This window comes from Pungitius pungitius, chromosome 13, assembly GCF_949316345.1.
Source record: "Pungitius pungitius chromosome 13, fPunPun2.1, whole genome shotgun sequence".
Taxonomy (NCBI): domain Eukaryota; kingdom Metazoa; phylum Chordata; class Actinopteri; order Perciformes; family Gasterosteidae; genus Pungitius; species Pungitius pungitius.
Genome location: NC_084912.1, coordinates 4,877,055 through 4,894,349, shown reverse-complemented (window position 1 = coordinate 4,894,349; position 17,295 = coordinate 4,877,055). Strand labels below are relative to the sequence as shown.

The 17,295-nt window shown below is 46.8% G+C and overlaps 1 protein-coding gene across 15 annotated transcripts; it reads right to left on the bottom strand.

The window, feature by feature from the left end:
• Positions 1 to 2,305: 2,305 nt before the first annotated feature.
• LOC119213921 (pleckstrin homology domain-containing family A member 1-like) lies at positions 2,306 to 16,250 on the bottom strand. Of its 15 annotated transcripts, none has more exons than XM_062566405.1 (15): positions 15,879 to 16,250; positions 14,974 to 15,054; positions 13,136 to 13,363; positions 12,218 to 12,274; positions 12,055 to 12,100; positions 9,982 to 10,079; positions 9,520 to 9,651; positions 9,059 to 9,196; positions 8,743 to 8,811; positions 7,517 to 7,581; positions 7,302 to 7,365; positions 7,128 to 7,217; positions 5,935 to 6,008; positions 5,150 to 5,224; positions 2,306 to 4,109 (listed from the first exon to the last, which is right to left on the bottom strand). In XM_062566405.1, the coding sequence occupies exons 3-15, from the start codon at positions 13,274 to 13,276 to the stop codon at positions 3,869 to 3,871; spliced, it is 1,290 nt and encodes a 429-aa protein (XP_062422389.1). In that variant the 5' UTR covers positions 13,277 to 13,363; positions 14,974 to 15,054; positions 15,879 to 16,250; the 3' UTR covers positions 2,306 to 3,868. The 15 variants fall into 15 exon arrangements, 14 of the variants coding, with proteins under 14 accessions (XP_062422389.1, XP_062422388.1, XP_062422392.1 ...); XM_062566404.1 differs by having other exon boundaries at positions 14,978 to 15,054; XM_062566408.1 differs by having other exon boundaries at positions 13,136 to 13,334; positions 14,978 to 15,054.
• Between the last annotated feature and the right edge of the window lie 1,045 nt (positions 16,251 to 17,295).

Here is a 17,295-nt window from a genome sequence, read left to right as displayed (position 1 = left end):
ATCACGCAACGAGCCGGTGACTGCTATGTTTGCATGACGTACCGAACCGGAGAGATGCGCTGTCTTTGTCTCCGGTTAGAAATAAAAAAAATATATATACAGAAGAAAGAGCAGAAAATGGATGTAGGATCGAAGTGGCGCGACAGTTTTGTCTTAAAGAGACAGCACAGCGAAACGCGTCACCCAGTTGAGTTGAAACGTGTCTTTTTCAACCCCATTGCCCTGATTTAGTTATTTACCAACAATAGATGTAATGAAAAGGTGGCACAGCAGCAAACAGATGTTTGACATGCTGCACAGGACTTTTTCCTGCACGTTTTATGAATAAGTTGCTCCTGGCATCCACACAAGAACCTCTGGCTAATTATGAAAATCACCGGTGGGAAAAAGTTGGGTGGATTGTGAGATGTGTGAGAGTTAATTGGAACATTGCGAGAGAAACCCTATTTTATGATCTCATCCTAGTTCTATAAGCACCCGGTTTACAGGGAAATAAACAACATCAAATTGGAAAATCCTCCCAAACTATGCAGCCTAAGTTGAAAAGTAGATCAATCAAAGTATATATATAAACATGTCTTTAACCACATAGAGTTCTCTTGGAAAACTATAGTACCTCTCTGAAAATGCATCCTTTAAGCTATTAATCTCTTTTTTTTAAAACGTTTAAGTATCAACGGACCAAATGATAATTTTGACAAACAAATGTGTGATTTAAATGTCTTCGTGAGCCGTAAAAGAATGTAGTAAACACAGAGGCAATGAATCAGCGCAATAAAACCCCTCAATATAATGTGATTGATTATGGGAACAGGGTTATTAATGGCTGTCTGGCTCGGGGGAGCGCCACTGCGGCTCGGGAACAGAGTGGATTGTGGGAAAAGGGGCTCCTGCGGTGCGACAGGTCTCTCGGGGTCAAACGAGGGATGGAGGGACAGCAAACAGTCATATTGTCCAATTTAGAACCCCCCCGTTACCCAGAATTCACAGGATTATGTTCAGCAGCAGCGAGGCCGTGCGTCGCCATCGTCATCATCAGACCAGAACCTCGGCCCGGGCTGCAGGACCTAGGCGAGGGCGGGTGGGGAAAATCCACACATGAAAACAACCTCATCTATAAGGAACACCCGTCCTCCAAACGAGGCCGGAGACTCAGTGATGGACGGCGGCGCCGAAGCCTGTGTGGTCACTCCATTCTGCAGGGAAGCCCGTGGCCTCCACGGTCCAAACGGGCCTTCGTTTTCCACATCTGCAGCCACGCCAAAGCGCTTCTCTCTCTCTCTCTCTCACTCCGGTGCAGGAGCCTCGGTTGGGCCTTGGGTCTTTGTGCATGCGGGCACTGCGCGCGCACACACACACACACACACACACACACACTGGAGCCCAGGATGTGTGATTAAAGAGGCGTTACATATTCAGTGTTGCAGCATGAGCTCACTCTGTGAAGCCGTCGACACACACGACACGACGCCACAGACTGCAAATGTGAGGAGGAGCTGATGAAGGATGCGCTGAGCAGGAGATTGATACTGGAAGCAAAGCATTGAAGACATTTATTTAGGTACTCTGCCTAGATACTTGATCATTGATTATACTTCATACTACTTCTAGTTAAAGTAAACGATGGGTATTAATTCAACAATAGAACATGTTGATAATTATACTTATATGGCCATCAGTGTAATCACACTGACCATTGTTTCATAGACTTTTTTTATTTTTTATTAAAGGCCAACTAATCGCGTTGTTAAAGTTGAAACGGTCCGATGTTTCAAACGTACGATTGATCATCTCAGTTTTCACACTCTTGATATGAGGGACTTTGTAGGTGTGGTTCATAGAGTGCAGCCAACTGAAATCCAGCGTTTTAGTCACTGCATAAACCTGGTGAAGAGGACCGAGTGACTGTAGATAAACGCAGTGCTCATTATCAGCTAAAAAAAAAGGTGAGATTATTAGTTTTAGGTTGTTAAACACAATAAAATGAGCATGATAGTCATTTTATTTTGAAGGTTTTTAAGCTTAGTATTGCAAACTATAGCAATAGTCAAATAATAACCAAATTAACTTAAACATGATTATTTGTGTGCATCTTTGTTAATCTTCAAATATAGTCGCGCAGATCAAAGGATTAAGGATTGTAACACTGGAATTGAATGAAACTAGACTTATCAATGGAAGGGAACCCTGGTTTTCTCTCACCACAAGAGGGCAGAGGGAGCCACGACGAGCACATCAAATAGTCAAAGGGTGTCTTTTAAACTCAGACTAATTGTAGCACAAATACTGAATAAAACTCCAGATAAGCAGAGCACACTGACAGTGTTTATTTCTTTCAAGTCATCCACGTAATAAATAGACAATTTAATATCAGCAACAGCAGATTGAAAAGGGGTAAAATCATTTGACTTGGTTGGGCAGAGAGGAAGCAGGCACTTAAAAAAAAAGAAAAAAGACATTAGTGTGTTATTTATCAGCACTACAGTGAGACATTTTAAAATAAAACCACAAGGCAGCTGCCTGGTACTGGTCCACTGCACAGGAACACAGAATCCGATCAGGAAACGTCTAAAAGCGTGTAAAAAAAAAAAAAAAAAGAAATCTGCTGCACTCAGCTCTATTCAGTAAACACGCAACACGCAGCGCGGCCGAAGAAACTAGAAACAACAAACCGAGACAATCCGAGGAATCATTCATTGTTCTCTCTAGATTGTTTTCGGTGTGAAACGGTGATTCAAAATGTTTCCACGGTGTGCAGAGAGCCCTCACCTTCAAACAACGGACTGCAGGTCGGGTTAAACTCATCCAATCCATCGGGTAATGTGACAAACAGAGCACCGCCGTTAGTTTTATTACTGTGAATTACAAACATGCACATAATCGTTGACTTCCCACAAGATCCAGTCGCAAAAGTGAGTCCACACGAAGGAAAAAGAGGTTCATTTAGGATGTGAAGTGAGATGCGAAGGCTTTTATATCATGTTTTGTGCTACTACAAAGTACTCTCACTTTAGCAGGAGTTAAGAACTGTAAAAACTACCGACAGTAGACTTACATGTCAGCTACTTTAGCATGTTCTAAAAATCACACAGACCTTTATTTCATTTTCCTTACCGAGCTATTAAAAATGAAGACAAAACAAAAAGCTTGGCAACTTAGAAACATTGTGGCTGCGATACATTTGTTCTTTTTATATACACACACACACACACAAATATTTTAAATGTCCTGGATGACCGGTCCCCGGATCTTTGAATTACAATTTGCATTCTAGTGAGACAACGATCTCTAGCCGACAGCCGCAGACAAATCAAGGTGTACGAGAGTGTGTGAGTGCAGCTCACACGGAAATGGGTCGATAAGCCACTCCTCAGTTTGAACTCGCTCAGACAAAAACAAAGTGTTTGCCACCTTTCAGAAGTTCCCTTATTTTGTTGGTTTACAAAAGTCCGTCTGACTTGTGTGCCTCCGCGAGTTCAAATGAAGCTCAATCAATTGTAATCAGCACGGGTTCACTAGAATTTGTAGGCCAACATCAACTTAGTGAATAAATATGTCATTGTAAATGCAACAGCAGGTAGGCAGGAGGTGGGTGGGGGTGTTGTGGGGTCGTGGGGGAGAACTTTTATCTTTAGCGCACACAGACAGAGGAGCTCCATGCGTGACGTGTCCATCGGCTTCCACTAGGAATCGGCCGGTTCCGAAATCCACCTGCCCCCAGACCCCCCCTCCCCTCCTCCTCGGCGGGCTCAGACCTCGCTCACCGGCAGGTCGGCGTTGTCCAGGTCCACGGGGGGCTTGGGCACGCGGGGCTCAAAGCTGCTCCGCCGTCGCCACGGCGACTCCTCGGCGCCGGGCGGCCCGCAGCTCACTTGGCCAGGTGCGCCTCCTGCAGGGAAAGGCGCGCCTGCGCGTGGCTGCGGCTGCGACTGGGCCGGGGCAGCAGGCTCATGAAGTGCTCGCTGTCCCACGCCAGGCTGCGGGCGTGCGCCGCACGGGACGGCGGCCCCCCACTCGGGGTGGCATGGTGGCACGGCAGATATGGGCGAGCGAGGGACGGGGGGCCCCGCGGGGCTGCGGTAGAAAGCGGGGCGGCCGGCGCCGTGGTCCTGCAGCAGAGACAGCGGGAGGACACAGGGGAGAGCGAGAGGACAACAGCGCGGCTGTTAGTAAGCAAAGTGAAAACCTGGACGCGTGCACCGTGTATTTGAGGGGACCCGAGGGGACCCGAGGGGAGTTACAGACTTGGTGTTAGCGGCAGCGTGTGGCGCCGTGAGGCAGCGTTAGCAGAGTTGGTTCTGAAGGTTGAAGGTGCTGAAGAATGTAGCATTGCTAAAGAGGGAGATGGTAGTGGTAGTAGCAGTAGTAGAGGAGGAAGAAGAGGTAACAGGAGTAGTGTCAGCAGGTTTTAGTTATTGTAGTCTCAACAGGTCGCAGTGGAGGAGCCTTAGGAAGCAGTTGTTGGTTGGAGCTCAGTATTTCACAGCTTTTCATTGTCAGATTTCAATCTCTGAAACACAAAACAGACCAATGGAAAAGAAAACATGGCAGAGAAAGTGAAAGCAGAGGGAGTTGCCACCGAGTTGGTGAAATGTTGGTTAGAGAAGCATCCCACGTATACAACAACAATCTCCATGTGTTTGTCAACTTCAAATATACTCTGACACGCGCTTTCTCCCACAGAAGCAAAATGATACTCTGTGACTTTGAGCGACTGATCTGCAGATCCACAAAGTGCCTCTTAACAGAACACAATTCAAGAATCCGTTTCCGAACACAAACTAAAACACCGAGAGGGAGCAGCACACGCATTAATGCTCACTGCTGAATCCAAAGGTCCTAAATCAAGGAATCCAGCATTCAAAGGAGTGTTCAGAAGATCAGGCAACATACAAAACTGACGAAATTCTATTAGCCCCATGTACTATTAAATTAGCTCTTACAAAACCAGAATATTCATGTGTGAGCCACACCGCAATAAAAACTAAAAGCCTGAGACCTTGGACCTGTGGATTCAGCTCCCTCGAGTCCTCAAATCAAAGGCGCTAAATCATTTGGCATATTTGGATAGGTAGTCAACGTGGTTACAAGTATCTTACTGTGTGTGTGTGGGTATCAGGAAAAGAAAATAACAAATAAAAGAACATACAGGCAGCGAACAGGAGGGAAGAGGAGAGACAAGCAGGATGTCACACATCTAAGACAGGTACACAGCTGCAGCAGACTGCAGAGAACACAGCACGAAGGGGAAGAGAAACACAAGGTGTGAAAGACACATGTACATAGTAATACAGACACCAGGTTGAAACAGGCTTAAGGTATTCAGAGACAAGCTGGTCATGGATGTGCATTGAATTCCATTTGTTACACTGAAGCATCCTAAATAATGAGGACAGGTGAAAGCTCTGCAAGTAAAGCTAGAGAGGAGGGAGGCATTCTGAACCAATGTATTACCATTAGTATTAACATTTTTTTTTTTAATTGTTGGTGGGTGTTGTTCTGGTTTTATGTTCCGTGCCACGTCGTCACATGGGAGAGGTTAAATCCATCAGGCCTAGAATCCCTGAACCAAGTAGTGGTGTTTGGACTGCTTGAGCGCACTGAATGAAAAGGAGCTCAAACTCTCGAGCGGAGTTCAAAGCGACGAAAAAAGGAAAAAAAAGGAAAGCATAACGAGGAGGAGAGTTGGATGAGGGAAGCAGCGAGGACGAGGCCATGAAGGGAGGAGCGCTTGTTTGGGTTATCACAGCCATACGTGGTGGTTGGTTCATGAGCAAATAAAGGAGCATCAGAGTCGCCGTAAGATATGATCGGCTCTCAAAAGCTCTGCAACCACAGGGGGGGGGGGCAGCCAGTGAGTGGAAAACAGTATAAAAAAAAAAAAAAACTTAGTTTAAAAGGAGGGGGGGGGGGGATTTAGAGGTGCTGACATACGTGCTGCTGCACTCCCCGATTCGAGACGTATACCTCTGTATACAGGGGTTCGACAGCCGTCTGGCCTGCCGCATCTGCAACAACACAGTGCAAAGCAGTATTAGAGCAGATGGGCCGTCTGCCCACAGGGAGAGGAGGACGGGGAGAGAATGTGACATGGAAGGAACAGGGAGAGAGACAAGGCACAGAAGAGGAAAGGGAGGGGGGAGGGGAGAAGGGGCGACTACCTACAGAGAGAGAGAGAGAGAGAGAGAGAGAGAAAGACACAGGAGGGAACTGGAGAGAAACCAGCAGCGCAGTGGTGTTGGCGGTAATTCCAGTCCGACCGGAAGGGGCCGCCGACTGCATCGGAGGGCACGCTCTCTCTCTCCCCTGCAGTCCGGACTACGGAACGGGTTCGCGTCTGGGGTCCGGCAGCCTCTCTCTGTGCCGCCGCTACGCTGCGGACTCTCAACTCAGGTATTATTTCCACACGCGGATCCGGCGGAACGAGTACGTCGTCACAACCTAGATGACGGCTGCTCGTGTGGCCGCCCGACTCTGGTTAGAAATCAGTACAAGGGGAGCCTGGCGGCTCTAAAACTGCAACCACAATGTCTCCAGTCTGCATCCAGGATGGTCTCTACCCCCTCGCTCCGGGTCATCTGTCGATTGCCTGATAATATAGGCACAACATGGCCAGAAAAATAACCAACTAAATACCATCAGAGATTTGCAGTTGGGTGGTGACGAGGAGGGATGAGGGGAATGCAGAACAGACTGTGCAAAGTCCTTTGAAAATACAGCAAAGAAAGGGCTATAAAAAAAATAAAAAAAAAGTGGTGGAAAATGTCTCTTGGCCCGATGCCAGTGTGCGTCTTGGGAGAAACTACTGGTGCAGAGTACACAACGTGGATCTGAGCTTCATCAATCTTGTTTTTGCGACTGAACAACCACAACTGGAACAGCTGGGCTTGATACAGTCAAAATTCCATAGTAAGATCACAGGGAAAACTCATCCGAGACAAGAGTCAAACTGCCATTCCTGCTAATCTGAGATCAAGTCTCAATTTGTCTCCTCCTACCACCTGATGTCAATCAGTAGGCCTGTGAAGTAATTTCCCAGTTTCACAGCTACCTTTGAGGTCTCACGTCAGATTCAAGTCAACTTATACCAACTACGGGGAAACTGTACTGCGGTGCGGTATACATACTGTGGCAGCAGATCTCCCCGGACCCCGCTGGGCCACGATGGCGCCCGAGACAGCCTTAATCCAGCTGTGCATCTCCTCTTGGCTGTCCGCCTAGTGGGGGACAAAAGTGAAAGGACAAGTCATTGACGAGCGAGACGGAGACGGTAGACAGCCATCGTATGTAAAACACCCTACCTGTATGTAAAAGGTCCTGGATGTGGTGACGACTTCAAACAGATTATCCCTCATCATGATGTCACTGCAACGACAGCGTAAACCAGTCAGATCGCATTCATCTCATCTCTAGCAGGATCTACATCAGGAAGGATGAAAGCAATCCTCCTGGACTAAAGACGTGTTGTTGTTTTTTTTAATGGTGGAATGTGAAAATGCTGGGACATGTTAAATACCTCTGTTTGCACTCGTGGACTTTGTGAACTTCCTTCAGCGGGATCATTCGCAGCGGCTCTTTCTCCTAGAGTGAAAGATATGGCTGGTTACATTAAAATAAGCAAACTGAAAAACAGTTGGAGCTGCAACTAACGATTATTTTAATAATCGATTCATCTGTTGATTATTTGTTCGATTAATCGATGAATAGGATTAAAAAATAAAAAATGTAAAAACATTAATTTCCAACCCTTTATTGAAAAATAGAACTGACAGTGCAAAACATATTTAGAAAGTGCACAAACAGATTGCTCCTTGAACATCCCTAAACATCCCTAAGTAAGCAAATAAAATGGACTAACACAAAAAATATACACAGATCGCATGATGTATACTTTACAGCCGCCAAATTAAATAGATTAGGCACAAAATCATGAATCATCGCCGTGGTGCTCCCGTGCCAGGCCATGTCGCTTTTGCATATACATGTCAACCCTCCCGAATTTCAAACCCCCTCCCGAAAATATCCCGGACCGACCTTTCTCCTGATTTCCACCCGGACAACAATATTGCTGCACCACCCGTCACTGGGCGCGCTGTTTCAGACCGAACAATAATAAAGGTTACACCTTGAAGTCGAGCGCGGCGATTAGAACGTAAAACTACTGGCGCTGCAAAGAAAACCGCAGATTTCATTGATTCGTTGTTGCAGCCCTAAAAACGGTATACACCAAAATGACCATTTGCATATGTATCAGTGTCAGGAAAAAAATAAGGAAAAAGATGGTCTTGCCGAGTTTTTTTTTTTTTTTACATGGACAGAACTTTGCTCACAAGTAGCCGGCTGCGAGATAAAAGCTGTGATAGTTTTCTTTTTCTGCAGATAAGGAGTTTGTGTCCTTGGGGCCTGTTGATGGCCAAATAGACAGATAGAGCTGTCAAATAGGGGCAAACACTGACAAGGACAGGGCAGGAGACATGCGGTATTGTCCTAAGGACACTGTGTGTGAGAGTGTGTGTGTATGTGTGTGTGTGTGTGTGTGTGTCTAAGGAGGGCCGGGGGGTGGGAGGCATGACTGGACATGTGAAGTGAGAGCATTGGATTCCACAGACGGCAGATAAAACATGTCAGAACTCGGGACTGTGTGCTTGCCGTTGCCCTGCAGTCCACATGCCTTATAAATAAAACAAATAATAAAAACATTTCGTAAAAAGGCTTTCCAGAACTTAATCAAAGCTTAATTACCAGATCTGACTTGAAGTAACTCATTGAGTTTTCCTCCAGAAGAAAATATCGCCGTTTCCAGTTCCTCATCTGAGGGGGGGAGGAAGAAAAAGACGCTCAGACATTTTTGTTCAATTTCAAGGCTACATGAATAAAAGCGACAATAATATATAATATATATATATATATATAAAAAAACACTAACACTAACACTATCTCATACACACACACACGTCTCCGACCGACACCACGCGGCAAATACAAAAAAAAAAAAATACACTTTTCGAAAGACATTTCCTTCCGTGTCGGGGGAACCGAGCCCTCTCAGGGTACCCACCACGGCACCCTGCTTGACGCAGTAGCCCGACTTGATGACGGTGTGCTCCTGGGCCGGCCTCCCCAGGAAGTAGGGCAGATGGCTGTGGGAGCGATGCAGAGCCTCGCGCTCCGTTCTGCCGGCACCGTCGCCTTCGTGCTTCACGCCGAACGACAGCGGAAATATTGTGATTAGTTCCAAGTAAAAATAAATGACAAACAGTCCTAATATTGTGCTCACGCATGTGCATTCTATGAGAAAATAATCATATCCAACCCAATCCATGTTAGACACATCTAAAGAAGTAGGGAAAAATGTCCTTACTAATTTACAGAGATAATGTTCCCAAATTGCCTTATTTGACAGAGTAACAATTCCTCACTCATATTTAGTTTGTATTTAATTACTTTTCAGACACAGTGAGGGATGTAACGTGTGATGCGATTACAGTGAGCCGTGCAGTACGCGTGTGCCATGTTTACCTGGGTCTGGGTGACGATGGGGACGCCTCCAAAGATCTCCGTCTTGTAGGAGACTTGTTTCTTTGGCCCTACGACATCCGGTAAAGCCTTATGGTTCTCTGCGTTCTGCTGCCCGTCGGACACCTTTGGCACCTTAGCAGAGAAAACAGTTATTTAAAAACACAGCACAAAGAAGATGCATTTTTATGGAAGAGAGCTGTAGGATGGAACCAAACACAACAAAACAAAGTATTTAACTTCTAAAATGTTTAATCTGGTCTCTTTTCTGGAAGGTAAAGCCTGGAGAACAATGGAAACAGTCCTTTATCCCAGCACTCAATAGAACATCCTGTTAGTCACACTGTGACTCACTCCTATCTGGGGTCTTGACAGAATTGTCATTCATTTCTCCTGAGAGGGAAGAAATGAAAGTTCTCCAAGTGATAAAACATGAGGCGGGCTGGCTCAGCGTGTTGGCCTTACAGTGATCTTGGTGGCATTATTGAGAGCGTTGACCCAGTCCACCAGGTCCTGCTGATCGTTGGCCTGCAGGAAGAACTTCCTCATCCCAGCGTTGATGACTAATGGATCAGTAAAAACAAGAGAAAGAAAGGAGGGGGAACAGTTTAAAGAGTGAATGTATTTTCAGACCCTACTGCGTCCTCCGGTTCACCCCGTGTGTAAAGCAGGACTTGCTCGCAAATAAGCCCCAGAAGCCTCCAGACGCTGCGCCTCAGGCCCGTGTTGAATATCAAACAGGACACAGTGGATCAGAACCGCTGCCACGGACTTCTCTGTGAGGAGGAAGAAGCGACTGGGCCTAAGGGAGTCTCCCGGAAGCGTTCGCTCTGCACAAGGATGATGACCCAGTCTGGGTCTTCAGTCTGATGCCACCTACCCGCTTCTTACCAAAAAAAACAAAAATAAAAGAACGAGCCCGTGGCTACAAACCACCAAATGTTTCTCGCACTGTTTCACGCTCATAAAACATGAACACCATTATTTATTTATTTTAATCTCAAAGAAAATGTTAGTTTAAATGCTGATTAGCTATGGATCTGGATTAATTAGCTAAAAAAAAAAAAAAAAAAGTCAAGAATCTCATTTGCTCTCTCGGTCATAAATCCTTAAATTGTGCAGCTCAGACCATCCTTGTGTCTCTTCCATTTCCTCTTGACAACATGGGAATGAATTACATTAAAGCCAGAGTGTCAAATCTAGCAGAGTCAGGCTGAAAAAGCCACTGGGAGCTAAAACTCTGTCACAATGAGGGTCATTCTTCCCTGTTCTGTGCGTTTGTTCCAGTTCTGACACACACACACGCAATACCTTGCTTTCCGTTTACCCACACACACACACACACACTTTCCTGTAAATACACCTGCCTGTCCGGTCTCATTCCACCTTCAGACTGACCCACCGTGTGCTTTGTGAACTACCCGATAGCGGGGACACTGGGGTGGACAGAGGAGGGCTCTCAGATAAAACACATGCTTAAAAACGATTAGTGCTGCGGAGAAGGGAAGGCAACCAAGTTCCCACGAATACGTCCCCCCCCCCCAGGAACACAGCCATAGCCACCATCAAGTCACAGACTGCTATCAGAGCGCCACTTTCTCACTGCCAAAAAGCCGCCATGTGACGTCCAATACCTCCTCTTTCTCAATGCTTCATCGGCCTGTGTTTCTATTTGCCAGATGCAGGAGGAGGGGGAGCAGAGGGGGTTCCAAGATGTTCACAACATGTGGCGCACACAAACGGTAGTTTAAAAATAACTTCATAAGTCTCTGATTCAGGTTCCGATTAGGATGCAGGCATCCTGTCCAAACCTCAACAAGGCAACTGGTGCGTGCGTACACACACACCCACACACAGTCATACACACTAGTATTTCCTGCTATTGAAGAGGATGGAGGAGGAGAGGGGCTAGTCCACAATAACAGGGAATGGATGGTTTACACAGAAATAAGCTGATGATGGACCTTATTTACTCACAACATTTTTCATTCCTGTAGATAAGATAAGAACTAACTAAACAATATCTTCTAAATAGTCCCTGGAAGGACATGGGTGGTGGACAGATGGGGCCGAGTGCATCAGAACGTCTTTATAAACTTTCTAAAACTGAAAAACTAATTCTTCACATGCAGAATGCACACGCGTATCACTGTCAGTTGGCCTTAAACGATGCACCCCTATAACAAAGGACGATGAAGAAAACCACAAGCTGATGTTAACGAGGAAAGGTTCAAACTTGAAATTGATTTTGCAAAATGTTTTGTGGCGGGGGGGGGGGGGGGGGGGGGACTTGAAAGGCGAGTTGGTGAGCACCAACGGGTTATGTGGCCGCCGGGATCTTTGAGAGTTGGTGAAACAGACTTCTACGCTTGATACGTTGATTTGTTTAATGCGAGTTATACCATCAAATACTATTGTCCAACACACAGCTACTCCATGCCACGTTTGAGACATCACTGAATTCGGCAGTAAACTATCGAGCTGGAATTCCAATGCATTAAAACCAAAAGCAGATCGACTGTGATGATCTTTTCTTACCGAAGCAGAACTCTGCCTTGGGCCTCAGCTTGGTGGCGTCGCTCACCTGAGGGAGGACAGAACTCAAAGGTTACCTTTGCAGTTCTATCGAGTATTGTAAATGGTTACCATTTGCCGATATTTATCGTGTCAGATGAGCTTCAGTGGTGATATTTCTTGGTACCTTAGAGATGTAGGTGAGCTTGAGGGAACCGACGCAGTCTGTGCCGGCAGGCAGGTTCTGTGGGAGAAACCGCACAATATTTAATGCAAATAGCGGAAGCCTATGCGAACCATATTAATAAGGCAGGAGCCTTAGCTGTGGATTAATGACCGCACATAATGCGGGAGAGGGAAGTCAATAGTGCAGCGATAGCACAGTATTCTTTATGCACTCCATGATAGTTGCTCTGCTTCTGAAACTACGGGATCCAGATCCAACATCATTCAAATTTCACCTTTTTCCAAATCTATAAAAAGAAAGACTCACTGAATTATTGAAAATGTCTCCGGCACAACATGATTTATGAATTCTTGATGTAACAGAGCACTTAAAAATCCTGCATCTCCAAACCAGCATGATGAACAAACCAAGGAGAGAGTTACACTGTGACACAGAGAGTTGTGGTGCACAAAATCATGCCCAGTGGGTTGAAAGCAAATACGGGGCCTCGTCACAAAAAGATGGTCTAGACCACTGGGAGAAAAACTAAAATCCGAAGTTTAGATCAAAACTATGAGTTGATTTGGACTTTCATTCGAATCAACATTTCACACAAATGTCTGACGGCACCTAAAATATGTGCACCCCATTAGCCTCGACCTACTCCTTTAATGTGGGCCTTACTGCCTTCAGCTAGAATTACATAATCAAGTTCCCCCATCCTTGCATCACTGTCTGGCTATGGAAATATTTCGCCCGTATTTAGCTGTGTGGCCGTAATGACTGGCGACAGCTTAGCTAGAACCGGCCTGCAGTTGGACGGCAGCTGACAGAGTTCACTGACTGCGTTTAGTAGTTTTTCCATTCAACCAATTGGACCTTAAACCCCCCCTTGCGCCGTCATCCGTGCGTAGACGACACAGCTCATGTGTAAATTACCTGTGGGTTGTCCATGAACCACACCAAGCTCCCCTGCTGCGTGTCCAGTATGAAGTAGCGACGCAGGAACTTGCCACTGCTCTCGTTCTCCTCTATGTCCAGGAAGCCACAGTTGCGGTTCTGTCGATCCACGTAAGGCATCTCGCCGCCGGGACATTCCCTGGCCTGCCGGGGGCCGGGAGTGGAGGAGAGTTTAGCCCTGGGGACCCCGGGGGAAAAAGAAACAACCTGAAGGACCGGGAGAGAGGAGGGGAAAGAGAAAATGAAGAATCTCAGTGGTCTTTGTGGTGAGGCGTGGTGGTGTGACCTGCTCCCTCTTTCTCGCTGTTTCTACTGTATATCTGGTCTCTCTGCCACCTGGAGCTCACTAGGCTACAGCCTGCCAGGGGAGATCATGTGATACAAACCACAAACCCCGCCTGTATCCTTTTTATCTACGCCTCACCCGCTCTTCCTCCCTCCCCTCTTCTTCTACTTCTTACACACCGTAACTCACCCGGCCCCAGAGTGCTCCTTTTCCTTTTGCAGTCCTTCTGGCACAGAAAGTCCCTCACTTTCTGTCTTCCCTCCTCCCAGCTGCTCTCTCATCCGATTTGGCAAGCCTCTGGCCAACCCCTTCTATCCCCTCTCGCCCGCCCTCCCTCCTTCTACAGCGTAGCACCCACTTGTGCATGGTCAAAAAGGACACGCACATACGCACACAAAAAAAAAAAAAAAAAGCTCAGCCATGTTTGACACAAAGAAACAACACAAACGCCCTCTGGATCTGCGCGGAAGATAATGTGCAATATTTTACTTGCCGAGGCGCGACACATCCCCGAAACCTTCAACTCAAGAAAAAAAAAAAAAGCCCATCCGTTTAGTCACACAAATGTTGATGCGCTCATTTCAATGTCGAAGCCTGTGGGGGCGGCTTACAGCACTACTGTAGGCATATTGTCGAATCCGCCCGTTTTGACGGAGCCTAAAATATGCGATTGAGATGAGTCTTTGGAAAGCGGAGATAAAGACGCTCTTTCTCATCATGAGCGCCGTGTGGGTGGACCGGGGGAAACCAAGGGGACAAAAGGCCCGCTTGTTGTGCATGGACTGCGTGCATCTCGCCGCGTCCACCAGAGTCATCACAGGCGCGAGAAAAGGGCAGCACTGTCAGAGGAGCCGGTCTCCACGGCACACAAGTGGGGATTGTTACGAGAGAGTGAGAGACGTCCCTGTTGAGTTTTGATGATCCGGTTTTAAGAGGTGATGTGCACAAGTTCATGTGCACGTCAGTGACACAGAGCAGATGTTAGGAATGATGCAAAACAGCATTTCAACAAGGCATACGTGTATGCTACTTTGACTTTTAACTCTATGGCCTAATTATTGCAGAGGAATTTGTGTACCAACTATAGTACAAGCCATTCTGAACCTTTGAGGTGAATAGCAATACTCATACTTGAGAGAGTTTAAAAAGCACTCAATTTACCGGCTCACACAAGTAGTAACAAGACAAGAGTGGAAAGGACCAATAGAAACTGAAAATAAATAAATTAAAAATAAGCCAAAAGCTGCATGATGTTGGTTGACTTCTTTCTGGGTCAAACATCCCCACGGTAGACTCACTCTTTACATTTGCTGCAAGGCTTTCTCCACATCAAATGGCAGCCAAAAAGTCTCTCTCTCTCTCTCTCACACACACACTCACACACCATAAAACAACAGTAAGGACCAGCTGGATGGCTCAGGATCAGGGTCAATATTGTCTTTGCGTGATTCAGACCACTGCTGTGTCAATGAAAGCCACACAACAGCTGTAAATAACTGGAGCAGAAAGTGTATCAGGTTTTATTGCCTACCTACCAAATCCCTGATCCAACCGTAGGTGTTGAGATCAGATCCCGTAGTGCACTGCAGCAGCAGCAGCAGCTATGCAGGAGCTATGTAGGAGAGAGAGAGAGATGAAAGAAAGGCCTCTGTGGAGGAAATAAAATACCCAACCGCGGTGGAGGAAACCAGAGGCAATTTAGGGACCAGACAATTAGCTGTACAGATCAAAGGTCGGACAGGTCGTTCCGGTCGAGCTGAATGAGAGTTATTTCTGCACTGAACGCTGGAGATAAGGCCAGCAGGTTTGACAGGCTTTGGCCTGCTCTGGATATGCATTTCAAGAGAAGGACCAAACGTAGATGATCACCGGTGGGGGGGGGGGATGATAAAGGATGATAACTATTAACACAGGCCGTGTGTATTCGGGGTTACCAACGCAAGACGACCTAACCCAACGAGCTCCCCGAAAAATCCCACGCAGGATAACGACGACAGAATGACACCGGCTCGGTGCCGTTCGAGCCAGCCGACGCCAGATCACCACGGCACGCACGACCACATCGGGCGGGTTCACGTCCTCGGCGAGTCCGGCCCGAAGTTGCCCTGGAAGACACGGCGCTCGGCGTTAGCCCGCCGTTAGCAGCTAAGCTAGCTACTTCGCACCAACGAATACCCCCTTTCTCGAAACGTTAAAAGGCCGCACGTCAGTGTCAACGCGCCTCCTCCGCCGAGCAGTCACCCCAACGTTGTCGAACCCGCCGCGAGAGCCGGCGTTTCGCCGACGCCAACCGGGTTCAGCGGAACATCACGTTATGGCGGCGAAGTTTCGGTCGCGTAGGGCAACCGGACCTCGGCTAACGCTGCCCGGTCGTTCGTATCGGGTCAACTTTCGCTGTACCGAACAACACATTAGATTTGAACCGGTTCCGCTTACCCGCGGTCGGTAGCCGCTACTTTAGACGGCCGTCGGCCTCGGTGCTGCTCGGTCTGTCTTCTCCGCCTGAGCCCACCTCCACCGATCCTGGAGCGCCAGCGCTGGTGCCAATGGTGAGAGTGTTGCGCACAGATGGTCTATAACGAAGATGATCGCTCGGGTAGTGAAAGGGGTTTGGAATTGAGGAAAAGTTACATCGTCTCCCAAAACCCATTCAGTGTCACTAAAGGTATAAAAACTGGTGAGGGGAAACCACTCCTGTGATGGTGCCCACCTACACAATGTTTTTGTCCAGTTTTTAATCCAACGTGAAGTCGGCCGCTCTGAGGCAGCTCCATTAGCCGAAACATCAGTCGATGCTTCGGATCAATGTATGAACACAGCAAACTGTGCTGCACGCCGAGCCGCGTTATTACACAAGGTCACCAAGAGCACAAACAGCATAACAGCCAGCATGTGTGATCCATTACACACGAGCCCAGAAATGAGTTTGGATCAAGCCGGTTAGCCTGTGTGTAAAACATAATAACGATACATTATCACATCTGTTGCTTAATTATTGTGACCTGCTTCATTCGAAACACCATACATTCTGGTGTCCGGAAAAGGAGATCAGAGTGGGTGCTCTTTTTTCCCCCTCTCTTTTTTTGTAATCACCTCTGTGTATGTGTCAGGTATGAAGCGGCCCTCCGGGTCTCCGGAGCAGCGGCTCTCTGCAGGAGGGCGGTGGTTTAGCGACATCTAACGGCTCGAAGCTGCAGCCACGTAACGCGGTTCCGGGTTGCAATGGCACGTTGACGTTTTGTCATTGCGTAAACGAATGAACTATTACTTCAACCCGCGTAGTTGACAGGCCCATCTTGTTACTGCTGCTATTCCCGTGCATACTCTAGGACTGCGGGATCCTACTGAGAGTAAGCACTAGATCCAAATGCTTCAAGGCTTTACTTGTTTTTGCTTGCCAGACTGAAAACCTCAAGATAATACCAAGGCCCACTGATATTTTCATTGCAAAAGGCACGCTGATTCAAATGATATCATTGCAATATTCAGTTTAAATTCTTTTCTTTTTTGTTGCACTCAAAAAAGTGAGGGAAATCACACATTATATAGCATTATTATTTTTAGTCAGTCACAGTTTGCATTTGTTTAGGCAACAAAACTACTTGGTTAGGTTTAGCAACAATGTACAGTAGACACAAACAGTGTTTACTGTGTGGCAATATTATGTGCAAATAGCTTTGGACACCTGCTGCTGACAATATTGGCTTTATTTGTGTGTAAATATGCCACAGCTTTTACCAAAAAGTAATTTAGTTTACACTCAAACTGAACATTTCAAGAGAACAGGTTTAGCAGCCAGTGATGTCATGAAAATGTAACCACCAATACCTTTCACGAGTCCTGACTGTAGTCG

What these genes read in the sequence shown, in the direction of transcription:
- LOC119213921 (XM_062566405.1), bottom strand. Translation starts at nt 13,276, where the DNA reads ATGCCTTACGTGGATCGACAGAACCGCAACTGTGGCTTCCTGGACATA. An exon ending in AGCTCACCTACATCTCTAAG is followed by an intron (nt 12,101 to 12,217) that starts GTACCAAGAAAT and finishes GTCCTCCCTCAG; the next exon opens with GTGAGCGACGCCACCAAGCT. An exon ending in GCGTCAAGCAGGGTGCCGTG is followed by an intron (nt 8,812 to 9,058) that starts GTGGGTACCCTG and finishes TCCCCCCCTCAG; the next exon opens with ATGAGGAACTGGAAACGGCG.